The sequence below is a fragment of the Synchiropus splendidus genome, chromosome 15 (genome assembly GCF_027744825.2).
Source record: "Synchiropus splendidus isolate RoL2022-P1 chromosome 15, RoL_Sspl_1.0, whole genome shotgun sequence".
In the NCBI taxonomy this organism is placed as follows: Eukaryota; Metazoa; Chordata; class Actinopteri; order Syngnathiformes; family Callionymidae; genus Synchiropus; species Synchiropus splendidus.
In genome coordinates this window covers 13442495-13469865 of record NC_071348.1, presented here as the reverse complement: position 1 = coordinate 13469865, position 27371 = coordinate 13442495, and the positions used below count along the sequence as shown (strand labels likewise).

At 42.6% G+C, this 27371-nt stretch overlaps 2 protein-coding genes across 2 annotated transcripts in view; one reads left to right on the top strand and one right to left on the bottom strand.

Annotated features, from left to right (window-relative positions):
- Window positions 1-17245, bottom strand: part of efna3b (ephrin-A3b) — a 115825-nt gene extending 98580 nt beyond the window's left edge. Inside the window, exon 1 of the mRNA XM_053887156.1 lies at window positions 17187-17245. The gene's annotated coding sequence lies outside the window, so the exon portion shown is untranslated. The remainder of the gene's footprint in view (window positions 1-17186) is intronic.
- The window catches only part of si:dkey-246i14.3 (ephrin A4), a 43590-nt gene continuing 29854 nt past the window's right edge, over window positions 13636-27371 (top strand). The window contains exon 1 of the mRNA XM_053887157.1: window positions 13636-14103. Coding sequence (XP_053743132.1) covers window positions 13979-14103 — 125 coding nt within the window. The 5' untranslated portion in view covers window positions 13636-13978. The remainder of the gene's footprint in view (window positions 14104-27371) is intronic.

Here is a 27371-nt window from a genome sequence, read left to right as displayed (position 1 = left end):
CATATCAAGCACAACAATGCTTAAATATTGGTCAAACTGTCTGTCCCGATGTTAAAATAAATTAAATTAAGTTACCGCTTGTCAACCTTAAATGAATCAATTGCAGGTTTGTCATTACAAAGTAATAAACATTCTGAGCTGGTAACTTTCATGCGCATTTTAGTTAGTGACTTAAAAGCTGTGATGCAACTTAACTTGTCACTGGTGGTCCAAAAAGTTTGGGAAACCATGCTTTAAGACACTTGCTACATTTATATTTCTTCTCCGTTCCAACTAAATCCAGCACATTTTTTACTAATGTTTCCCCTTCATATTTCGTCTCATATTGTTATTTCCTCTTCACTTGGCTTACTTGTAGAGAACCTATCTTTCTGTCATTACATGACCTGTCAACTGTTTTAAATAAGATTATTTTTTTAAATGTCTGCCTGCTGTGTATAGAAAAATGTATATATAATGTGAAGACTTTATTTACCCGCGATGGTTTTGTTCATATTTTTTATTGAGGTGAAGGATTGAAAAAGGAAGATGAGGGGAAATTCTTTACCAGACAGCCCTGAGAGATTCACTAGAAACACTAATGCTGAACGACACATCAGACCATGTCGAGTCCAGGAGACAGAGGAACAAAGGAACCGTCCCGTCGAAACTCTGTAGTAACACGCCAGGTGTTCTGAAATATCTCAGTATGCTGAAGAAAGAGGCTTGGATAAAAAGGCATCAAAACTTAGACCAGTTGAAGGGAAGGGGGATCTTCATTCCACATGAGAAAAACTCCTCCACCATCCACCAATTCCAACAGAAACTAACGTAACTGAAAGCTCTCCAATGTTGTGGCCCAAGAACTCCCAGCCTTCCTACTGTAGAACACTAAGGTTGATACCTCAGAATACAGGGATTTACTGGACGGATGTGCAAATATCATTGACAATAGTTCCAAGGAACCAAGAATGATACAGTAGTACAGACGTTCTATATCAATGATGAACTGATACCAACAATCCTCTTAAAAAGGCCTATTAAATGACTCTGAAAAATGGATACCGCAACAGTATACAGCAACAGTGCCCTCTCTCTTAGGGCGGTTTCACACGGCGTACTCTGTCTCGATACAAAGTGCGTTTGGCTCAGATGTGAACACAAGCAAGTCGAGTTTTGGCTGCAGATTTGATCCCGGCTGGAGAGCTGCACCTTGTCACGGGACACACTCCACAGCGGGTGGTGAGCTTCCCGCCTCAGGCGACTCAGTACTACATGCCGGGCAACTATGTGTACAGCGCGACTCACAAACATGATGCCGGGCAGTAAAGGGTCCGATCGCTGTCTGAGCGCACATCGTCGTTCAAAAACAACTTTGCAAACTCCCTGAACACTGAGGTGAGCAGTCGGGAGCGGTTAGTGCTGGGGAACAGGAACGCAGCGCAGCGGTCAGTGACTCGCGATGTGTGTGGGTGTTTGATAACTCACGTGTTTTTGTCTTTATTAGGCTGATAAACATTATTGAACATTATTGATAGACAGATTTACTTAAATGAATAATGCTGCGCTCCACAGTAAGTTTTCCCTGCTGTGATCTCACAGCTGTCTGCATGAGGACAGCGAAGAGGAAAGAGGCTCTCAAGTTACTGATTCACTATTCACTGATCATTTCTGACGTCTGCATCTGTACTTCCATGATAAAAATCTTCTTGATCATCAGTAATCTCTCTCACTTTGTTCAGCGTGTTGTGAGAGCGGCGTGGATCAATCCAGACGGCCCGTATTACAAAGCTTGTTTCCGCTATTTCTTTGTAAAATAAACATGACAACACTCTTTCATGTCCGGTTTTGACTGTGAAACACCACATTTTGTTCCGCCATCAGTTCATATCTGAGGTGACGATGACTCGTAGTGCTAAGAATTGACATGGAAGAAGAAGCTAGATATCATCAGAAGCAGCCATTTACTTTACCCAAGGAGCCACCACTGTGACAGGCACTCTGGTCTGATCATCATACACTAGGCCAGTGTATTATGATGGAAGTCCAAAACACCCTTTGACCCTGCGGTGCACAACTGATGGGTAGTGTGGAGCCAGAGCACCACCGAGTTAAGGGGCTTTTGACACTGTGGACTATGTCTAGCGTCTCACCTCAGGTGACTCGGCCCTAGATGCCGGAAACTACATACTTGTGCAGCGCGACTCTCACAAACATGATAAATGTCGGGCAGTAAGAGGTCTGATCACTGTCTGGGTAGACAACATCGTTCAAAACAACAAAATCCCAGAACAGCGATGTGTGCAGCCACAGCTGCAGGAGACTGGTGCTGGTGTTTGATAACTCATGTGTTTTCGCCTTTATTAGACTGATAAACATCTAGTTTTATTGACAGACAGGTTTACTTAAATGAAGAATGTTGGGCTCTAACTGTTTTCACTGCGGTGATCTTGCAGCTGTGCAGCTGTCCACATGAGGAGAACAGCTAGGAGGAAAGACACTGATCTTTCTTAAGCTACTGAAGATTACCAGACTATTCATAGATCATTTTGACGTCTGGATCTGTACTTCACTGAAAAAAATCTTCTCAATCGTCAGTAATCTCTGTCTCTTTGTTCAACTTGTTGTGAGAGCAGCATGGATAAGCCAAGACGGTCCATTTTACGTAGCTTGTTTAAATATATTTAAATAAACATTACAACACACGTCTATACGTTTGACTGTGAAGCGCTTCATTCTGTTGCAGCCGTGGCCCGACGTCATCTGAGGTGACAGAGAACTAAGGTGGTCAACCCGATGTTGATGATGACTTCCTTGAGACGTGCTTCATCGTGGATCACAAACCAGCTATTTTGCACAGAGCGCCACCAGCTGCGAAGAAAAAAAGGACATCGCCTGAGGTGCAGAGGTGCAAGGCTTCACAGCAGGGGGCAAACCGGACACCAGGTCCAAGTACAGCACATGCAAAAGGCAAAGGTTGTTTTGGATATCAGCAATTTAGATGATATATAAAAATGCTTTGAACAAACAAAGTACATTCTATAACTGACCATGCATATGTTTAGATGACAACTGCAACAAACAACTGAAATATTACCTTAGTTAATAAGAGTTCTCTCCCTTATCTTCTCTGCATTTTGTGTTTTTTTTTTTACATTTAGCTCCCTGCATCTGACAGACTGTGACATATTTGTCTTCTCTTTTTTTTTTTAAAGTTGTCTAAGATAACAGCGATGAGACACGATGGTCCGAGGCAGACCGCCGGAATTTCTTTCACCAAACGGAGCCTTTATTTAGACGACAATTATTCACTGTGGTCATTAGAGGACCGTATCACTTTCCTCATTTACTGAAAGACGGTGAAGCAGCGGGGGCGAGGGGGAGAATGAGAGGGCAATCATTAGACGGTATCACTTTCAGCATCTTCTGATGAGGGGAAGAAGGGAACGGCAGCACAGCCAGGCTGTCTGAATATCCACATCCTCAAGGAGTAAGACAACAAGCAGCAATTCATAATTTAGATCGCAGTCCGGCAGCCGCGTCAACACGCAGGAGTCATAGGAGTAAACGCTTTTCTTTGTTGCTATTGGAGGTCATTCTATCTGGTATTTGGTTTATTCGTGTAGAAATCAAACCAAGGTTTCAGATTCAGCGCCATTCACAAGCTAATAAAACGTGAGCACATTGTTTCAAAGAGCTGTTTTAGTCACAAGTCATGTTACTCCTATGTTTTTTAATGAGTCAGAAGCATATCTTCATTAATGAAGAACACTCGCTGACAGGAGGTGAATATCTGCAAGTTTATCTTCCACCTATAATTTTCAGCGGTGCGGCGTGTTCCAACTGTTCCTCGGGGAACAATTAACTGGCGTTTAGTTGCTAGCATGCGAGCACGTGTGGCACATTCACATAAAACTGCGGCACAACAACAGACTGCGTGACTGAGATCAGAGACTTTAGCGAATTAGAAAAAGCTTAAGGAACCGATGAAAATTATTATTGATCATTTTAAATTACACTGCAGGTGTAAAACGCTCACCGCCACTAGCTAAAAAAAAAGCCTTGCCACGTCTTAACATATAATTTACATCGTCCTCGATGGCAGGGCAATGTCACATGGGAAAAGGTGGCGCTGAAAGAATGTTAAGTCTTGAATTCCATGATGACATGAACTAATAACTCAGTGACCTTTCCTTTGCCTTTAAACATTACTTCCTCAGCATCGCTCATCTTAAACTGCTGAAAGGAGCTTTGGTTTCAGAGGCACAGTTTTAGCTGACAAGCTAGAACCCCCTCCCACCCAGGTTTCTGACTGAAGCCCCCCACTGGTCATAGTTTGACACAAGTAATAAAAAACAGTCACAAGAAGAAGTGACAGAAGAATTCATTTTGCTCAGTGAAATGCTTGATTCTAAGAGAAGCTGTTAAAGTACTGGGAAATGTCTGTGGTGTTTCCATCAGATCACAACAATTTGCTTATTACAGGCTTGTAAGTAGATGAAAGTGAGTTATCACCTGCCCTAAAGTAAAGAACCAGGCCTTTTAAATGGAACTTTGATGATGTTTAAGCCTGGAAACGGTACAATATAATAAAACTTTATTGGAGTTTTATACTGCATTCTCTTTAATGGGAAGGAACTCGCTGGCAAAATAAAGCAGTTCCTTGTTTTAAGATACTGGAACATAAGAAAAGTCACTCCTACGAGTCTTCACAGTAGATATATCAAGATGTAAACTTCACTGCGTATTTGTAAAAAAAAAAAAAAAAAAAAAAAACGTGCGGCATTCAAAAGCAGCCTCAGTCTCATTCATCTGAAAGTTAATTTTACTACCGAGGTTCATGCCGTCCATCTGGGGCAGCAGGCGGAGGACGGCAGGGGGAAATGGTGTGATAGAGGTGGACAGAGTGGCGGGCATTAATAGTAGCAGGGTGACTGCTGACAGGGAGGAGGGACAAAAGTGCGAGTGAAAGGGACTCCTGGAGGAAAACAGAAGGACAGCTGAAATGCAGAGCTGGCCATTTTGTTGCCTCGGTTCGTCTCTTCATTTTGACCACAGATGTTCTAAGAGCGACAAGGACGAGGCTAAAAAGGAAAGTTCGTGATTTTTTTTTTAGTTTTCTGGTTCATTGTCAGGCAGAACACAAAGATCACGGTTAACATTAATAGTGAAAACATGTCTAGCCGTAGACTTCATTAAGGTCATATTCCCTTCAATAAATATACACTGTAATACATATCGAATCTAATCTAATATTGTTGTTGTTTCTAATATCTTATGTGTATATTGCTATATTACAACGTGTGAGATAAAGTGCAACTGCATTGAACAAAGTAAAAAGAAAAACAAAAAGACACTACCGTCAACAGAAATAATGCATGAAATAACACTGCACTAGTGTTCAGTAGATTGAATGCATTGGAAACACAGTTGTGCTTCGGGAATTTCTGTGATATTTTTAGTGTTCCTGAGTGTCTTTCCTCCTTAAACCTGGGTGTTTCTGGCTTTATACATATCTGTGTCTCTGAAAGCGATCAGCATGTACTGAGATGTGCTGAACATTCAAATGCAGAGCTCATTTATGACACCCATGTTGTTGTTTTTTTTCCATACTTTGAAAAGAAAATTGAATATATTACCGTAAATTCCAGACTATAGGGAGCAAGGGAATATTAGCCGCACCCACTACATTTAAGAAGGAAAATAGATCTTGTTCATACATAACCCTCACCGTTCTAGAAGCCGCCTGCTGTCAGCACCGTAGAAAGGTCATAAACATGCATGAGGATCTCTTTTAAACTAGTTTTGAAAACAGGGTCCAGCATCGGGACTAAGCACTTAAATCATGAACTCCTCGCGTCTTTTATTTACATTTAAGCTCTGTTTTTGCCCAATGAAGTGTGATCAAACATGGCATGGATTTGATCCTTCTGACAGTACTTATGCTGGTGTTCAACACTTGCGTGGCCAGGAGATGTGTCTGTTTCTTCCATGAGTGTTCGGTGACATTGTGGCTGTTCCCGCAGCATCAGAGCCAATTGAATCTGCCCTGCGCTGTAATGAACCCTTGTCTACATGTTTGTCTGAGTAAATAAATTCACTTTAATGTGTGACTTGCATTATTAATAGACGTGTCGGCGTGTGACTGTCAATCAATGTGTGCTTCCATTCAGCGACAGCTGGGCTTGTCTCTAGCGACCCATAACCTTAGAGTGTCTGAACAAAGAGGATGGATGGATTATAGCCGTACACTTGCTTTAAATCAACAGGATTCATTTGTGGAATTAGGTCACTTTCAAGCATTTATGAGCCTTGAGGTTCTGTTTTAATAGAGGTTAGTAGTTAAAAGCAAGTAAAGTATGATCGAAATCTTGCTTTGAAACTGAGCGAGTGAAACAAAGGCGCAGGTAGAAGAAGTAGGAGGAGGAAGAGGGTGAAAGATGAGTCCTTATCACTTGGCTCACATCTAGCTTGTATTCATCAGGGGCCACTTGCAAAGTCAATAGTAATGGATAGCACAGGCTGTAGAAGTACAATCACAGACTTGCCATCTTTATCTGTTTACATTGGTTACATGGCAACAATAATAGCTCCCATTACGGCAGGGAAAATCTATCCATCCTCATCTTTGCTGCACAAAAATCAACCTTTTTTGCACCAAAGGAAAAGCGGCCTCACAGGCAACAAAAGAAGGAAATGGGACACGAGACAAAGATGACATCGATGACACAGAGCAGAGCACAGAGAGGAAACACTGTGACTTGAAGTAAAAGCATAAAGGGGCTAGCAGGGAAGCAAGAGAGTGCATCAAAAAGCATTCAACTGACACGTCACTATAGTAACCAAGATGTAATTTGCCTGGTAAGAAACCAAGGATGATGGAGATTGAGGGGGAGTGATGGAGAAATGGGGATAGAGAAGCATTTGTCATCACTGCTTGAGTCCAGAGCTATAATTATGGAAGTGACACACGGTGAGACCGAACAGAAAGGAAAGCAGTGTTCAACACAAGAAAAAAAACTGTGCTTCTACACGAGAAAAAGGTGAGAACAAAAGGTAACGTTTAAGCCGTAGCACTGTAAAATGGCTGCTGAAGAATGAAAAAAAGAGTGGGTGTTCTCTCATCACCCGGGCCGAAGTCACCGAGGTTGTTCGTAAGCTCCTCGGTGGTAGGGCCCCGGGAGTGGATGAGATCCGTCCGGAGTATCTGAAATCCCTGGATGTTGTAGGGCTGTCGTGGCTGACACGTCTCTGCAACATCGCGTGGCAGTCGAGGACAGTGCCTCTGGATTGGCAGACCGGGGTGGTGGTCCCCCTGTTTAAGAAAGGGGACCGGAGGGTGTGTTCCAACTATAGGGGGATCACACTCCTCAGCCTCCCTGGAAAAGTCTATTCCAGGGTACTAGAGAGGAGACTTCGGCCAATAGTCGAACCTCTGATCCAGGAGGAACAGTGTGGTTTTCGTCCCGGTCGTGGAACACTGGACCAGCTCTATACCCTCCACCGGGTGCTCGAGGGTTCATGGGAGTTCGCCCAACCAGTCCACATGTGCTTTGTGGATTTGGAGAAGGCATTCGACCGTGTCCCTCGCGATGTCCTGTGGGGGGTGCTCCGGGAATATGGGGTGCGGGACCCTCTGCTAGGGGCTGTCCGCTCCTTGTATGACCGGAGCAGGAGCATGGTTCGCATTGCCGGCAGGAAATCAGACCTGTTCCCGGTGCATGTTGGTCTCCGCCAGGGCTGCCCTTTGTCACCGGTTCTGTTCATCACTTTTATGGACAGAATTTCTAGGCGTAGCCAGGGGGCGGAGGGGATCCGGTTCGGGAACCACAGAATTTCATCTCTGCTATTTGCGGACGATGTTGTTCTGCTGGCCTCATCGGACCGGGACCTTCAGCATGCGCTGGGTCGGTTTGCAGCCGAGTGTGAAGCGGCCGGGATGGGGATCAGCACCTCCAAGTCTGAGGCCATGGTTCTCGACCGGAACACGGTGGTTTGCTCTCTCCAGGTTGGTGGAGAGGTCTTGCCTCAAGTGGCGGAGTTTAAGTATCTCGGGGTCTTGTTCTCGAGTGAGGGAAAAAGGGAGCGTGAGATTGATAGACGGGTTGGTGCAGCGGCGGCAGTGATGCGGTCGCTGTATCGGACCGTCGTGGTGAAGAGAGAGCTGAGTCACAAGACGAAGCTCTCGATTTACCGATCGATCTACGTTCCCACCCTCACCTATGGTCACGAGCTTTGGGTAGTGACCGAAAGGATGAGATCGCGGATACAAGCGGCTGAGATGAGTTTCCTCCGCAGGGTGGCTGGGCGCACCCTTAGAGATAGGGTGAGGAGCTCGGTCATCCGGGAGGAGCTCGGGGTGGAGCCGCTGCTCCTCCACATCGAGAGGAACCAGCTGAGGTGGCTCGGGCATCTGATCCGGATGCCCCCTGGACGCCTCCCTGGGGAGGTGTTCCGGGCATGTCCTACCGGGAGGAGACCCCGGGGAAGACCCAGGACTCGCTGGAGAGATTATGTCTCCGGTCTGGCCTGGGAACGCCTCGGGATCCCCCGGGAGGAGCTGGAGGAGGTTTGTGCGGACCGGGAAGTTTGGGCTTCCTTGCTCCGAATGCTGCCTCCGTGACCCGACCCCGGATAAGCGGCAGAAGAAGGTGAAGGTGAAGGTGAAGGTGTTCGCGGGAATACAAACTGAGAGACGCTAAAAATGACTATTAAGTGTGGTCTTTTACGTTTCTGAGTTTCAGCGGAGTAAACATACAGTGGTGGGAAGGTGCTCTCAGACACCCAATGCTTTCTGTTGCACGCTAATGGCTGAACTACTAAACTATTTATGTTTCGTTCAGTTCCATGTTGTTACATGTTGACTTTGACACGGCAATACTGAGAAATGACACATTAAAACAGTCATGAATTTATTTATTTTTTTAATTTGTGTCAAATATTAAGGGTGTCCGAGAAGTTTTTCAGAAAGAACAGGGTCACATACTGTTTGTGCACAGTTAAAATCCGTTCCTCCTGGTTAGGTAGCTCAGTCATCTGTCCACCTATGAGGAAGTCCCAGCGCAGACACAGGACACATTGGAGACACATGTTAAGCGAAGAATACTGCATCAAAACAACTCAATTTTTATCCATATACATAAACACATTCATGAAAGAGTCGCACAGCAGTACACAAGTCACCAACTGTCACCATTCACAACTCATTTCATGGATCTCATTGGCGGATAAACCTGCGATATATTCATTCCTTTCAAAACCAAAGGGAGTGAGAGCGACAGACATGATGTCTTCTGGGCTGACGGGTGAGTTATGGACTGACATGACTTGTATGGCACATCCATGCTGGCTTATGGATGATCAAAAATAGTGCCAGTCCCAATATAGTAAGCTTAGTGTTGAGATGGAGAATGGGGCCCGTCTTGAGCTGTGTGAAGATTTGACATTGTGTGCCTGTGAGCAGTGGTTATGTACACGTGTTCATGTGTGACATATGAAGTTGCTCAGTCCCAACCCTGTGCTTAAACTGTGAGGTTAGTTTTCTACCATCATCCTTTCATTCTTAAAGTGAAATATACATGTTTGAACCTTGATTTGGTTGAAACTATGGTTCATATTCATTCATTCAATTCTTCAGATTTTGTGTAGATATTGTAGAATTTACAGTCTGAGAGACATGTTGAGGTCATTCCAACCTCATTGGATGAAGAATGTTGGAGAATCTAGTAAACTGTTTTTCAGCTGAGTCAAGGATTGAGATATGAGTGAAAGAGGCTAAATAAAAGGTTTTCAATGTCACCATAAAACAGTACAAAAGTTTTAGAAAGTTGATGAACTTTAGGATTTCATGGTGTCCAGGTTTCCCCACATCTCCCTTGTGCCGCCATCTTTTCTCAGGACGTCACTCTATTTCTTACCTTCATTTGGAGGTCTTCTAAGATCGGACAGTGACGGAGTTATTCCATCTTCAGTCAAGACTATGTCTCTTAGTATTAAAATATGGCATTATTGAGGGCAAAAGAAGCATCCTGGTAGAAATGTATTCTCCTGATATGCAGCTAACACTAACCAGAGAAACATTCTGTCGAGCAGTGTTGTCTAACCTGTTCTAAGCTAACATTCATAGAAAAAATAAAACAGATGGAACCTGTACCAAGGTTTATCATAATTGTCGAAAATACATTTTAATTCATGAATAATTGTAACTACTGACACGTGCCTAAGTTTGTGGGCTATTTGCAGAAACCAAAGTGTCCAGATAAGGCTGGGCGATATGGCAAAAATTATCCCACCACAGATCACACGTTTTTTTCAATTCACAGTTTCAATTTTATTTCAATCTTGTGTGGTTTTTTTTTTTTAAACTAATTTGCAATATTCTGGTGGGGGCAACCATTTCTGTCAAAAACTGTTTTTTGCCAATATGAAAAAAAAAAAGAAAAAGATGACTGACGACAACAAAAAGCAACATAAAAGGCAGCTTTCAAAAAAAACATGGGACTTTGTAAAAGATCACTGAAGACACAGTTGTTTTCTTTCTTCAACACAGCCATTTGAACAGGATCTAAGTGAGCAAAACACTGAATAACTCATTGGAAAGGGTGAAATGAAAATTCAAACTGATGTTATCACTTTCAGTGAAACAATTTTGACAACTTAACAACAACAACAAATGTTCAGGCATTGTTTTTGAGTTCAAATTCCCTTCTGTAAAGTTGACATCCAGATTGTTAGTCAGGAAACCCATTTTGACAACTTTACTTGAGTTAAGGTCGACATACCGTTCGCAATTTAGCTCCAAACTTTGCATCATTTCATTCAGGTTTTGCAGAGAAGAAGCAACATTTATTATCTCAGCTTGCCTTATAACAATAATAATTCTTTGTGTGTTTACATTTTTGTGTCTATTCTTTTGGTCATGAATTTAAAACTAAATTCATGACCAAACAAATAGACACAAAAATGTGTCTAAAAAGTTTTTCACTGTTAAACAACAGAATGAATCTTGATGCTCTACAAGTGTAAATTTGTGAAACGTCATGTTAGCTTTTAGCTTTTCAGTGTAGAGTAGCATATCGATTGTGAACGAAACGGTCCATACCATCTCCTCACTGTGGCTGATCGCTCTATAGTCCAGAAGCCCAGAACACCCCATTTAGAACCAACAACCAAGCAGAGAGCAGAAGCCGCTGCTGTAGCGTAATGACAAAAGTAAAGATTAGGGGCTTGTAAAGAAGGAATCAAAATGTTCCCAGGACAGATTTAATCTTTGACAAAATCTTTAAGAAGTCCCCAGCAACTGTCTGGTACCAAGGATCAATCAAAATGAGTTAGAGAGAGCCCACTATCGAATGCTCCTCTGTGGTCCGGACACGTTCGGTGCAGAAGCGCTCGCTCGCTCGCCGGGGACAAATTAGCCACACAGGATCACTGAGGCATCATGGGAAATTAATGATCTCCAGGAAGTGAGCTAATGAGTCCTGGTGCCAAACACACACATACATGAGCACACGCGAAGCAGAGGATGGGGGTGGTGGGAAAAGAACCATCAGTGCAGTGGGAGCACGTTTTAACGAAACATATCAACGTCTAGATAAGTGATACAGCTGAAACAATCCCGCAGCCACACACACACACACACACACACACACACTGAAAATCCCATAATTAGAGAGGACCACTGGTGGCTTTCGCCCTTGGAGGTGCAGCGATTATTGTCAATACACTATCCCCCAGGGTGGCTGACAACATCTAGAATTAATACTTCATACACACACACACACACACGAGCTGAACCCACAGTGCATCAGATAATGGTCAGAGGTGCTGAGGCTTCCTGCTGTTTCATTACCTGGTGGGGCGGGACCCTGAACGCACCACTTTGATGCCTAATTTTATTTTAATTGGAGCCAGAGGCCAATAAAAGTTTAACAGGAGCAGCGGAAACGAAGGGAGTAAAACTCTGATTTTTCTCTAAGATACAGCAGGACAGGTGAAGATTTGAAGAGGATTTAACAAATCGTTTACACCCCATGAAGAGTCACAACTGTCTTAGAACCTTCCCAAGAGCCCAATTATGGTCTTCCTATGAATTATAATGAACCATGATTTGATACTTGATACATAATGTGGAGGTATAGAGAGATAACTGACATGCCACCTCGACTATCTACATCATAACATTGAAACCTAATGTAACTTACCTGGATGCTTTTTCAACTCTAATATTTCTAATTCATATATTTACACACGCATTTACAAGTAGTCACATTAGTTTTTATCAATATTTATATAATCATCTAATTATTATTTGGTTATTATTATTGTTTCCAGATGCATTATTTAGCCGCCAAACTTTTAATTTTCACCAATATACTGGTACTGTCGTTACTACAATTGCCACTTGCAGTAGTAATATATATGTCATGACTCTGCTACTGTTTTGTCCCTTGAGTCATGTTTTGGTTTCTTCCGCCTCCCTTCCTGTTCCTCTGGCACACGGCTGGAGCCAATGAACCCCTGATCACCTAAGTACTTAAGCACCTGGACTCCAGCAACATGTGCCAGATCGTGTCTTCTAGTTTCCTGGACTCTCTTCTTTGTGCCCACGAGATTGTCTCCCATTGTTTCCCTATGGACTTCTAGTTTCTGTGATGCTCCTGTGGTAACTCCTCGTTCGCTTGGCTCTCCTTGTTTTGGTCTCTTGTTCTGTGTGCTAGCTAACTTTGGATTATTCTGTGTTAAACCCTGGTGCCTGAGTTAAGTGTTTAGTTTCTCCCAGTTTCCATGCGTTTCCTGTTCTCTTTTGTAGTTTATTCTCGGTTCGTTGTACTTTTGCTTAGTTTTTCTCGGTTCGGTGGCACTTTCTGTTGTCTTTTTGTTTGTTTAATTATTAAATATTATTTCTAACTCGCTCCTGCCTCACTGTAACTTTCACCACTCACACTTGGGTCCAGCTCCACGTTCCCAACACGTGACATTTGCTCCTTGTTCCACGAAACGTGACTATATATATATATATATATATAATTTTTTTTTTTTCCCCTTTAAAAATTCTATAACTAATTTCGTTGCATATTTCCACAAAGTGCTCAAGCTTTTTTGCTTTTATAACTCCCCCTAGTATAGTCAACACATTTTTTTTTTTTCGTTTTTGTAGTCAATATCCCGAACGCAAAATTCTTTCCGGATTTCCCATATACATTACAATAATTCTTGGAATAATAATGATGTTTTTCCCCATAAGAATACATATCACGTGAATTAATGCTATTTAAGACTAGTGGGTGGCACCTCTCCTGTAGTTCCATTTCTACTTTGCCATAATAATAATAATAATAATCATGCTCAGACATGCAATATACTTCGATGCCATTTTCTTAGTCCTCCGTACTCTTTGCAATTCATACGTGATCGGTGGCCTGCTTGCCTATAAATCAATAAACCAGTATGCGGTTATTCCCAGCCTCGGTGGCAGCATATGGGCCACTTGAATAGTGACAGACTGTCTACACCAGTCGGCGCACCCTACAAGGATTTCACCCCTCACCACACCCAGGCCTTCCAATTGGTCCAAAGTTTCCATGGCGACGCCCTCTACCCGGCGGACACTCCCACCCAACCCTCCTGCTTGGGGTTGCCAAACCTGCTGGCTGTTTAAATCCACGGTCTGACCTGGAACCGGACGTGAAAACACAGGAAAAGCGCGTATGCCACCGTGGGCGAATTGTTTTCTCGAGGACTCACTTCATCCATCATGAGGACTGTGGAGAAAGTCGCCAGAACTTTTTCACGTGGAAGCTCTCACCTTCTACCCTGCAGCCGTTAAAAACAGCGTTCATGCTTGACAAGCGCGTGCAGATGGCGTGGATTTTGACTTCGCAGTAACTGATTGAGTTTCACTTGAAAGTTGAGGAAGGAACCTGAGCCTCACCTGAGCCACGCTGCAGCCACTCCCCGCTTGTGCGCACTGTCTGCGTGGCCCCTTGCAACGCTCAGGATGGGCTCCCCGGTGTGGAGACCCGGGGCTCTGCCTGCGTGGAAAGCAACGGTTCTCCTCTTTAATCTCATCTCACCAACTCTGGCCAAACGGCACATCGTTTACTGGAATTCTACAAACACCAGGTGAGAGGACGCTGTGCGTAATGACGCACGGTGCGGCAGTGATTCATGCGCTCTGACACATTCCTGACAAATCGTGAGCAAAAGTGTTCCTGTGTTTGTTGGCTGCAAGAGATCACCGGTCTGAACTTGTTTTGTACTGATGTTGCTCAATGGCACACGATAAATGAGACACCCCTTCGTCAATCGAAAGAATGTGCTTCATGCAGCAACCAAGTGGATGTTACAACTCAGCCAAACGACCGAATTTATAATAAATAAGAATATGATTAAAATCAATCAGATCTTTTCAATTGAATCATTTATTGGGGTGTTAAATGTATTTTAAATGGAAGCAATATTTTTGTTGCACTCTGTCACTGCACGCTGAGGGATGGTCAAAAAGAATGTGGTGTCATATACATTTATAAAAAGATCCTATATTCATGAAATCTGAACTGGTCCTGATCTGTACACTAACCTATACCGATCTATTTACTAAACCATGTGTCAAACCTGAGGCCCAGGGTTGCAAATCTGGCCCACCGAGTGGTTTTAGATATGCATTGTTTTGTTAAAAGTTAAAGTTACATTCTAATTTTAAATAAACCAGATGGGTATTATGTTTAACGGCACTACTCTATCAGATATTTTGAATGTCAACATTTAATCCAGGGACTTCCAAAAAACAGATGGCAGCGACTGATACACTCTTCTTTCCTGCACTGTTCAATAAGTCTATACTTCGGCCCTTTGTGTGATTGAGTTTGACTCCTCTGTGTGTAACAAGTAAACATACAAACAAAGAAACCTGTACAGGAGGAACTGCGCTGACAGTTAAATATTTTTAGGCTATAGCAGACATTTGGATGTCAGTGTAATGATCCAGATGTTTACTTTTGTTCAGGGTCTCCAAGAGCTGGACCAAGGAGAAAGTTGGTCCTCCTCTGTTTGGGCTGACAAGTTGTCAGTGTTCTCTTACTTTTCTCTTCCTTATACTGATGCACAGAATGTGATACTGCGCAGATTCTCATTCTTCCCAAGGGGTTCTTTTTGGCGCCTCTGCTGGACTTCAGCTGTAAGGTCGTATCCGGTGTACCCAGCCATGGAAACCCTGATCCTGTAACTGGGATCTGGCCGAAATGTGCTTCGGAAGAATATTGTCAGGATTAGGAAGCACTGTCTTGTCCCTTTAGAGCTTCAGGGACGGGTGGTCACCAGGCCTTTGGCAGGGTCCGCCGCAACCCCACACAATCACAATGCCATCAGCACCACAGCAGAGTGTTACCCACTGTGGCAGAGAATCACTCTCATCAGCAACACCACCCCAATCTCGAAGCTATCAGCGCAGCTGTGATGCTGCACCCAGGACACAATCCCCTGGGTTTACTGCCGGGACTCTCTGTAATCTCCCCGCCTCTCTTCTCTCCTTTCTCTTCATTACCTCCCAAGTTACATTCCCATCTTCTTTCCATTTTTCCCTCTTCTGGCTGCCGCACTCCTCTTTCTTTTTCACAAAGCCCCCTCCCGCCCAGTGACGGGTATTGGTAGTGTGATTAGTTGAGCTCCAGTCATTTTCCCGTATCACATTTTCTATTAGGTTTCACCGACACCAAGTTTTCCTGGGCTCACTAAATGTAGCTTGTAGGGGCAGAACTACAACTGATGCATATACACAGAGGGCAGCATGCATGACTGCCTGATAGTGCAGTATTATATACTATATTCAAGGCACTTTTTTTCTGCTACATGGTGAAGCACGAAAACATGCAAACTAGGAAACAGCTTGGCTAAACAGTGTATGGTTTGCATTTCAAATTTGTTTTACAAGCGATGCATCACTCTGTTGACATTCCACAGTAGATGTGTGTATCTTTTTGGTAGAGCTAAAATGTGAAGCATTCATAACATAACTAAAAGTGGTACACAATGCTTAGTGTATTTGTTTTGTTGTTGGCAAACACAAGATCAAGGTGAAGCAAACCCATATTTGCTTAGTGGATTAAAAAGTCTCTCAAACACTGAAACAAGAGGGAGAATAGTAGCGTAACAGAACTCAACTGAGACTGGGTATAATCTGTGTGCACAATGAAATACTGTAAACTCTGCTGACTGTGCCTCTGCGCGCGTGTTCTCCCAAGACAAGATGGTAGCAAAATACAGTTGCTGGCTGTATTTTCAAAGATGCTTTGTGGTTCCCTTAAACACACAAGTCTTTCACAAGTGTTTTGAAGTCCACAAACATCTTCTCTTCTTCAGATGAACATGAAGACACACTTATTTATCCATATTTGTCATGTATTGCTGCACCGCTGATCAATGCACCCCAGTGTGTGACATAAAAAGGTTAAGCACATTTTTCATTCCAGCAGAGGCTACTTATAGATCCATCATCCGAACGCTCACGCGCTATATCTTAACTGCAGGTGGCGAGGAAACGTGCTCCTCTTAATACACATGACACCAGACAGTCTCTGGCCATAACCTTTCCTTCCGACAAGCAGATTTATTGTTTTAATGAAGCAAGAGCAGTGAAGTGCGGAGTGAAGTGCCTGGCTGCTCTGTTCTCCGCTGGTTAATATGTCTGGAACAAAAGCCTCAATGAAACACTTGGGCTGCTGCACGTTTAGCACTCTCCAGATTGAAAAATGGGTCTCAGAAATAGACTGGATATATTGAACGCAGGGCCGGTGTTAAACGCGGAGGAAGCCGATTCGCTGGTCGCTCTGGTGACGAGGCTCAAGTGGCTCGACTGCCCTTTTTATGATTTTATGAACAAGGTTTATGATCATCGTCAATTTTACTGTTCCTCTCTGAGAGAGAGGCTTCTTATTAAAGATTTTGGCAGATTATCATCGGTCAAATGATGCACAAAACGCCTGTAAAACTAGGCTGTAGATCTATTGACCTGCAAATTTGCTGAGCCATCACATTTTATGTCCACAGTCACCCATGTTTATTCTCAAAGGACCTATCAAAGATTTTACAGAGATTTCAACCGTGTTAGATTCCGCTATTGTTCGCTCTAATCGCCAGCGTCCAGCTTTGCACATGGATGAGAAAGATATAAACATAAAGCCGGGATATTCCCTTGGCTTCTGCCTTACCTTCAGCTTGGGACGAACACCACGATTCCTGCTCTTCTGGAGTGTGTTGCAACAGCTCTACTGGATCCCAGCTCAGAGCTAACGCTGGTTCCCAGCTTCCCTTTTAACACCAGTTTCAGGAGCGTTGGATCAGCCCCATTTAAAGAAAAAAGATCAGCACTAGGCTCTATTTTTTATTCATTATTTTCTTTTGTCTTTCCGAGAAAAATGTTTCGCCAAATGTCCTCCTAACCATGCCGCATTACATTATATCCTCAAACCCAATATAGCTATAACTGCGGAGATGACACAAAGGCTTTTAGTACATATGAAAGTAGTGGCATGAATCCAACAAAGGAAAAAAATATATATATGATAAAATCGTAATGTTCGTCTCCACCTCCCTTTATGTCATCTGTTTTTTTAGGTGTTTCCTCTTCATTTAAATATGTTTGATCTGTAGAGATGTCATCTTTAAAAAGAGATATTTTTCCTGGTGGCTTGGCGGCTCTCGTTTAAGCCGTATATATTTGGGGCGCTACAGCAAGTTTAGATACTGAAAAGAAAGTGAGTCATCTTGTTTTACTGCCCAACTATTCATACAGTTTTCTTATGCTTTGTAAATGAATGCATTCTAACTTGAGGCTAATAGAGTTGCTTTAGTCAGAGCCCATTATATGCTGGTTGCTGTCCCATCAAACCAGGATAGTTGCCCTCTTGGAAGACTGGAGACACGAATGAGTCACACTTTAGACTGTTTACCAAGTCACCATTTGGACTGTGAGGGGGGAAGAAGGTGGCCAGAGGAAGCCCACCCAAACCCAGGGAGAACATGCAGACCTGCCTCCATTGTATTTGCACAGGAAGCACTCAGGTTTGTTATTGGCTGGATGCAAAAGAAACCTCAACATATTATGCTCATGAGGCTGTAGCAAGTTTACTTTCATGACTTGTGACCTAAAACTACTTCACAGAATTTTAAAAAGAAAAAATACAACCAAAATTAATAATTCTTTTTCTGACTTTTCCGAAATGTTCTCGCTTTCTGATACAAAATAGCACCATAAAACAAGCAAAATACTGATCACGTGCTGAAGGGCAGTACTGACACTAGTCTCACAATGCAATGCAACAGTTCAAGTTACGTGATTCAATGTGACACCTCTGGTGAGAGTGAATCTCAAAACTAACAAGGCCTCCACAGTTAGTTTGTAGCTACATGCTTTAGTGCAGCCTCACTGCAGGCGTATAAAACATAATTGTATGCACTTTGCCAGACTAATATTCGTGCTGCTCCTTCAACACGCTCCTACCTTGCGTGTTATCTCGGATTCGATTATCCAGCAGCATCTGCTGCATGAGCGCAGAGAAAATTCCAAGTCAATCAATTTCCACACCTTTAAACACATGTAGATAATTGCAGCGCCTTTGATGGTTTCTATTCAGATGAGACGCTGGCACATCTGAGCGTGAGCATTTCAAACGACTTCAGCCACTGCCCTGCCCGTGTGTGGTCCTCCTTTGTCGTGTGCATGCAAATGAATGCATTTCCCAAGCCGCCTGCTATCACGTCTCAATGTCTGAGCACTAATCTCCGTCTTCCCTTGGTAAATGATTAACATGGTGAACCTGGCTGAACTATCATCAACAAACCCACGGCGCGGTAATTACCACTTTATTCCTTGTCTTTCGAACAAAGTAGCACCCTCCCCACACTCCTGTCTTCCGGCTCTTGTGTCTCTTGTGGTCTTTCATGGTCACTGTCTGCTGTCAAACTGCTCTGCCGTGATCTTTAGATGGTGGGCGTGATTGTGCACCTAAATCTGTTTGTTTGTGCCGCTGAGTGAATTATCTGAAAGGTAAACTGCAGATGGGTTGACTTTGTGTGCTGCTCTGTCTCCGTCTGACAACAGGAGATTTGTGCGGATTTGAATTGACTCTTGGTGGCATTGTTAGAGTTCATTTACTTGGAACAATGGCATGAAGGTGTGTGTTTGTCAGGGGTGTGACGCTAGTGTGGAGTCAAGAATCAGGTTAGTTCTCAGCTCTGGACTCACTCTCCTTATGCTTTCACTTAAACAGAAATATAATGGAATCATCTGGGAAGTTTTTTTCTCTTTCAAGGTTTGAGGGACAAATGTGGACAAGTCAATCTATGTAGCACCTTGATCATTAAATAGTCAATTCAATGCTTATTTAATTCACACCAGTCTATGTTGAGAGAATTGCACCACTCACTTAAGGCTCCTTTTGCCCACCACTCTATGCGGCATATCGGTCAACCGATTCACTCCCACCTTGTTGAGATGACGTCATGTGCAACACCAAACACTCACCTTTGCTCGCAAATATTGCCGCAAAGGTTCTGAATCGATTCATAAATGTCCAAGTTCCGATGATTTAAATGGCTAAGCTTGAAGGGAACCCAAAGACTGTACGTGGTGGACGTAAACACTGCGAGATCCATCTCTCTCAATGCTATTTCTGACACAGTACACCCCGACCCTGTCTTTTACCGTTTTTTATTCACCGTATTACTGAGCCACTGAACAACTCCAGTCACACACACACACACACACATTCCCCACCTTTACCTGTCAGTCTCCACCCTTGTGAGGAGCTCCGTAACAAAACAATAAGTGCACACTGCCACCCAGGAAACTACTCACAGAACATCACCTAAAAAAAAAATAATAATAATAATAATAAAAAAATGAGACTTGTGTCCTTTGGACTCCAAGTGCTCATGGCATTTTACACATAAAGCATATTTTCTTCAAATCATTGCAGCCTGGAGGTTTTTTTCAGGGGCTAAAAACTAGCACTGGCTCATTTCCCACCATGTTGTTTTAGAACCATAAATGATCACAACTTTTCTCCTCAATTTTTCTGCCATCTATTATCTTTTCCGTTGTGTCAGTGGTGAAGGATTTGTTTTGACTCAATTCGGTGTCCCAAATTTAAAATCTCTGCACATTGAATCAGAAGGATATTGCAAACTGTTTTTGCAATTTTTGTCTGTTAAATTCATGGATTGTTCAATCCAGAAGCCAGACTGTCTTAAGTTGTAGTCTTTTGTGTTATTGAGTTTGACAGGTCTTCATCATGATAAATGGCACACTACACATGATCTATGAGCAACAGGGAGCAGGGAATGTATTCTGTGTAGGTCTCTGTTAAACAGAAATGCCTTACTATGTTCTTTAAAGTTCATTCATTTCAGTTTCATGATCTTTTAAACCACTCGCAACCCGATGTTTTGACTCTTGCGCGAGCAAGTCACCCTGATTGAACGCTAATTCCCTTTCTTGTTCAATCACAGCATGAGTTATATAAAAAGTGGAGTTGACTATAGAAGCACCCAATCTCAAGTGATGTGACTCAGGCGGACCATTCACCAACCGCTGCGCCGGCCTCTCACCTGAACCAGGTCATTGTTCCGTCTCCTCTTGTGATGGAGGCAAGCATGTTCTCAGCTGTGGGGACTATTGAAGGCCAGGCCTGGTGCAACTGCTGTCAAATGTCATGCCATACTGCCTTTCAGAAAGGTTCACAAGACTGTTTTCTCGAGCGGTAGCCGAAGAAAATGAGAGAATTCTGCCTTGTGTTTAAAGAAATAAAGACAATGAGTATGAGTCAGTCCACACAAATAGATGGCTGTGGAGCAGTAATATCTATATTAAAGAGGATCAAGCAGTCACAGTGTGTGATTGCCAAGCAGACGTGGTGAACAAGCATGAAGAGGCGGCGTCTTTCTGCTCCTGCTCGGGTTGTTTAATCCATCGATAACAATTTAACACCGAGATATTATCGCCGGCTACTCGCATTATCACCGGGCTGTATATGGACAGAGCCCATCCTCAGTTGCACCCGCAAATATCCGCATAACCATGTATCAAACGGGAATGATTTCTGTTGTGTGAAGGCCTCCATGCGGTGCGTTGAAGCTGCGGAATGAAATTAAACTTCATTCTTTTTGCTCTGCCTGTGGTTTGGCACGGTGCAGGCAAGCGTTGGCACAAGATGGCTGCTGAGCCGTCTGTGTGTGAAGAGGGAGGTCATGGTGATTGAGGACGGTTGGTGTTTGGAGCGGGAGCGTGTTGGTTCATTCATGCTGCACAATGAGCTGGCATTGTCGGAGGTGTCAGACCAACTGTGCATTTCTCTGACAACAACAATTAAATTGCAGCATGAGGAGCGAAAATGTGCTCGCATTTTTCAGCTCCGCGAAAATGCTGCAATTTCTTGTCGTGGAATTGAATTCACACTTGCACAGCGGAAGGACAGAGCTGCACACACACATGTAGCGTCATGTACTTCTCCTGCCGTCTGCTTAGAAATCCTGCCAAGAGGCAATATGGGAATTCCCTGAGTCCGAAAATTGAATTAGTATTGACCCGGGCAGAGTAAAAGGCTGCAGCTGGAACCAGGATTATTACACCAAGCCATGTCCCTCGACCAGGAGAACACTGAGACACATTTTTCAATCATTCCACAAGGTTTTAATTTGCCCTGTTTGGTCTGATCTTTTTTTTTTCCAAATAGGAGTCTCACAGACTCTCAGAACTCATTCAAAGTTTCTTGGTTTGGTTATGAATGTTTATTTTGCTGAGCAAACTTGTATGATGCACAGGATGCCAGGACATTGCTCTGCTCCTCTGGAAAGTTTTGCTTTTGCCCCGAGCATGAAATTAACTTGAAAGTAAATTATATACATTATTGAATGAGTTTCAGACTTTTTTATTTATTCATGAAGCTATGTTCATGCTTTTATATTATATTCTTAATTTTCTTTTTTTTTAAAGTTTTTGTCTTACATCTCCTCCTTAATATCGCTTAAAAGACTTTTATTGATTATTAACCCTTCACTTGAATTCTTCTAACATTTATTCAGCCCAGCTGAAAACTGAAGATATTTGGATTGTTTTTACAGGAAGTTAGTTGTTGCAGTAAAAGATGTGCAAATTTTTTGCTGAGAGAGTTATCACTTCCTGGTTGTAGCACACCATAGATGACTAAAATACACAGGAGGGTAAAACAAGTTTAAGATCAACTCAAACTAACCAGACTGAACGGTTTAAATGTACATATGTTTGATAAAAACCTCCCACTGTCAGCAACCCACTGGACATATCTAAATGTTTCACAGGCCAGATATGAGCTGCAGACCTTCAGTTTTACACATGGGTGTATGGTTCAGTTCAGAGAGGCTTGGCAACACAGCATGCCGTGTCATACATTCCTATAATCAGCGGTAGTTGTGGACGAAATATTGTGTTCTTGATGATAGGGCTGGACGATTATCCGCTCACAATGAATTATCGTGGACATTTTCTGGTTGATATCGGTTATCGGCCTGTTTATCAATTTGACATGTTCTTGCTTTGTGTTTTTTAATCTCAATAAAATGTAATTTTCATTTATACATTTAAGGGTGTACAAAAATATCAACATGCTGAAGTATCGCGAAGTCTGGATATTTAGTACATAGATACTTGACTGCTGCATTTTGATATGGTTAATACAAATTCGCTTTCTGTACATTCGAGTTATTTTTGGGCAAATTTTTTAAAGCCCTGACAGGCCGATACAAATTTTTGCAGATTGTTTTTTCTTTTTAAAGCAAAGTAAAGGGCAAATAAACATTGCAAAAGGGTACATTGTTCAATATGAAATTAATATCTTAAGAACTGTTTTTAATTCATAACCCTTTTCAATGAACAATGAACAGACCGCTCCTCTGTTTATCCACCACCTGTCAGTACCTGCCAGGGAATGAGTATCTGGGGTCCAGGTGTTCTATTAGCTGCTGCCAGTACATTTTTCAACAACAGAACACGGCTGCTCGTCCAAAACAATAAAGTTGTCGGCAGTTCGTTTCCGTTAGCTTAGCTTTCTTTCATTAGCCTATTGGTGGGGCCCGAATTTGGTTCAGTGATGTGACGCAAAGAGTCTTGTTTTACCGTGAAGGCTGACTCTGTGGGTGCAACACGGGTGTCATTTCCATGACCACCATCATGGCTGGCTGTCTGCTTGGAGAAATGGCTGCTTAGTTTTGTCATTTGTGATCTCATTTTTACGGGCAATAACATTGCTTGTCATGTGAATATAAATAGCATCTTATAAAAAATGTCATTTGATCATGATGTCATCATAAATGCACATATCGGTGGCGATAAATCGGCCGCCCAATTGATTTACTCAAGAGCTCAAATGGACACTTTGTTGCATTGGTCCCATCATTTTGTCAGAAGACTTCCTTGTTGGTCTTACTACATCTCCAAAAGATGTGGACAAACACTGTGGTTCACCAAGTGTCTCTCTAAGGGCGGCACTGTGCTAATGAAAAATGTTTTCCTTGTGAGCGTTTGTTGTTTCACTGTAGTCATAATAAAGATTCCAGCTCTTGGACTTAAACACAATTGTACTGACGGAAGTTAAATACAATTTATGACCAGTTTAAGGAAAGTGCTAACTCTGCAGTGAAACAATCCTGAAATAGTAAATTGCAGTGAAAGCACAACCAACACTCTGATTTCATGCTTGGCTGAGTTTCCAAGATGTTATTTATTGTCTAATTATTGTTTACAATCATGCAATTGAAAATCACAGGTTTAACTGAAGAACTATGGTGGCATTTTTTTTTTGTCATGATGAGCGCCACTGCTGGCGAATAAATGAGGCGCCTTGCCTTGCCAGGAAAAATGACAAAATCCTGTGTTGCTCTGTGTTGGAAGAAAGGAGCTGTTTTGCATTAAGTAATATGTGTTGTGATGAAAGACATGGCAACAAGAAGTGGATGTATTCAGCGGGATTAGGTTGGACAAAAATTAATTTCATATTTGGCATTGCAGCACCACGATAGCAGACACAGACCCAATATATTTGGAAAAACTATTTTGTAGTGTCTTGTGTGCCGGCATGCTCACACCACGCACAAACATTTTTTATGCCATTCCCCAGAGATGAGGGGGGACCTGCTTCAGCTGGCGAGGGAGTTGGAGAATGTGTTAAGGAGAGGATGGCAGGGAAAGAGTCAACAGATTTCAAGTCCCAATGCAGCCCTGAAAGGTCTCAAGGGAATGAGGGATGAGGTGAGAGGGAGAGAGGGAATAAAAGATGTCAGCAGGTATTACTATCACTGTCACACGCAGGCATTAGGAGAAAACTCCTCTTTCAGTGCCCCCTACAAACACACACTCGCAGGTGAGCCCGGCAGCGCCGGTACTTCCTGATCTCCAGTCCATATCGGAGAGTCTTGTAAATTAACTCCACGGATAATGGAGAAAGAAACTTTTTTAACAAGTCTGTGCCTGCTTCCCCCCCCCCCAAAGAATCTGAAATGCCATTGGTTCAGTGTCAGCGTGAGTCTGCTTAAATGTTATTCTGGCGCAATAACCGCCGCCACATGATTCTGGGGCTTCGCTGTAATGCCCAGCGTGATGCTCCCGCTAAATTAGCCGCTATTTTCCCTACATGTTTCTTACCTTGCCCAGAAGACGGCTCGAATAAATGTGTGTGAAAGAGAGTTATTTGATCGGACAGCTGATCGCACCACACATAGGTGGTGTCACGTCATGCTTTTCATCTCAGTGTGGTGCTTCCCAGTGCTTTTTTTTTGGAATGCTAAGATGCTCTCCTGATTCTTGACTGGTTAGCATGCAGAGCAGGAAATTGAATCCTACAGGTGCAGATCAAAAAAACCTTCAACTGCCCTTCCCTGCATTAGCATTGTACCTAAAGGTGGGGTGAGAGATTTTTTTTTTTTTTGGACTTCCTTTTGCAGTATTTCTTAATTCCCATTCACACATTAAATTGTCTTACATGCATTTCAGAAAGGTATTGTCACCTGAGGAACACAGACTTGAACACTGTCCTACTATTTTAAGTGGCTCATTCAGATTATTGGACTGTCAAACTCAACCGCTATTTGTCCCGCCCCTTCCCTCTCCACTCTCTCTCCAGCAACAACCTTAGTCCGATGAAAGGGGTTTCACTTTTTAATTCAAAATGTAGCATGATCAACCCTTCCTTTAATATTGAGATGTTTCAGTCCATTGCCTTGTTTCTACATTTGCACCGCTAAGCGCCACCAACTAGGAAAGTGCTTCGGAATAAAGTGCTGTAAAATAAAATAAAATAAATAGAGGCGATAGTTGTGCAATCTACTTGTCAGGTTTCATTTTATTTAGTCCGTTCATACCCCCATTTTTATCCTCATTTTCCAACAATGTGAGTGATGCTCCAGCTAGAGCTACGTCCCAGTATCCATGCAGCAGCCTTCAAAAAAAAGGAAGGAAGACACCCATTTGTGTCACAAATAAATCACAAGTAAATAATGACACTTCCAAGGAAATGAGTTAGAAATGTTCCTAATAAATAATAAGCTGTGCAGTGAATGGCCCAGATGTGGTCTGCGCCGTTGTGGTTGACATCACATTTGCTCTTCAAGCATTCATTCGTCATCAACTAAGGGTGCTCCAATCAGCATTTTTTTTTTTTTTGGCCTATACGATTGCCTTTTTTTTCCTCGTCCCAACAGGCCAATACCTTTTTTTTTTTTTTTTTTCTTCACTAAATCACACACAAAAGTCACTTTTTTCGATTAACTACATGAGCCTATTAAATAACAATAATACTGTGTAGACAACATTGCAACTTTTAAAGGAAATGAAAAACAATAAAAAGGCTTAGTACTAATGTACTTAATATGAAATAAATACATTTTAGTCCCTTTTCAATGAACGGATATAAACCCACAATGCAAACTTCACTTGTTAAATGGAGGAATGTTGCCTTATAACCTGACACATAGCTCCTCTTTTCATCGACTACATGTGCAGGGATTGAGTATGTGGGGTTCAGGTGCTATTGGCTTCTGATAGTGCACCTCCAGTCCTCAACAACACAACTCTGCTGCTTGTCCAAAACAATGGACTCCATTAGCATTAGTTTGTTAGCCTCTTGGTCGATTTTGGTGCAGTGATTTGAGGCCAAGCGTCTTGTTTTGATGCAGCATCTGAGTCTGTCTGTGAACTTTACAAACTGCAATTCAGTTGTCTTTTTTCTTGAGTAGTTTAGCCAAGTTATTTTCAACACAGTGAAGCAGACAAATCATCGCTGTCAAAAGCATTTCCTCCTCGGTGGTGGTTATTAAAAAGTATAAGAAAATACATTTAAAATAAATAAGAATAATGCTGCAACTATAGACCAAACCTTTTTATTGAACCTACTGTATATTTGAGCACCAAATGATACAGTGATTTTGTCGAACGCTTCCAGTAAAGCAGAGAACTTAAGCACTGCTGCCTCCTCGCTCACAATTGTCCAACTACGACTCCTCTTCTTTTAGGTGTTGTTGGCATCAATCTTGTGATTGTGTTTCCACAGCAGTTGAATGAAGATCATGTGGAGAAAACACCTCAAGTTTAGTTGTTTATTGGACTCAAAACAACTCGTGCTTTGACCCAGCTGATCTTTTTCACCATCCAGAATCCTACCTTGTTGTGTCTATCAGAAAGATCAGATGGTTGCAATTCAGAGTCTGAGCGCATCTGGAGCGGTGTTTTTGTGCTGAATGCGAGAGGGGAAATAGCCCTCTCCCAAATCTCCATAGATGTGCCCTTGTAGCAGAAGAACTCATGAATCTCATTGCTCTTCTTTTCAGCTGGAAATGGAGTTCTTGTACACACCGTGTTTCAGAAAACATTAGGGCAGACGTGCCCTGTGTATGATGTGATGTAGCAGAATTAATCCGGGTTCTACCAACGGACTAGCAATGACAAATGAAGGAAGAAGAAGCCATTTCTCTCTCCCTTCTTTCCACTTTTAGAAGGTTCCTGGTGGTTTTTTTTTGTTTTCTAAATACACAACTCAAGTCTCAGCAAGTAACTGGAAAGTTGCTGGCTCAATTACCGATACCAAAGAGGTTATTTTGTGGGATGTTGGCCGCAACCACGAGGACTGCTGGGATAAAAAGAGGATTAATATGCAGTACAAAGGAAGAACTTCAGCTGAAGAATAATTGTTAAACTTCAGGTGTAGATTTTAATAGAAAATTGTGAACTTTGCTCAGATCTTTTTCTTTTTTTTTCCTCTGACAGTGTGATCCTTTTTAACCACATTTCATCGCAAGTGGAATGCATTCAGGTTCTGAAAACCAAAACATCTTCTCCAAATGAAGGTCACATGACCCATGAAGAAAAG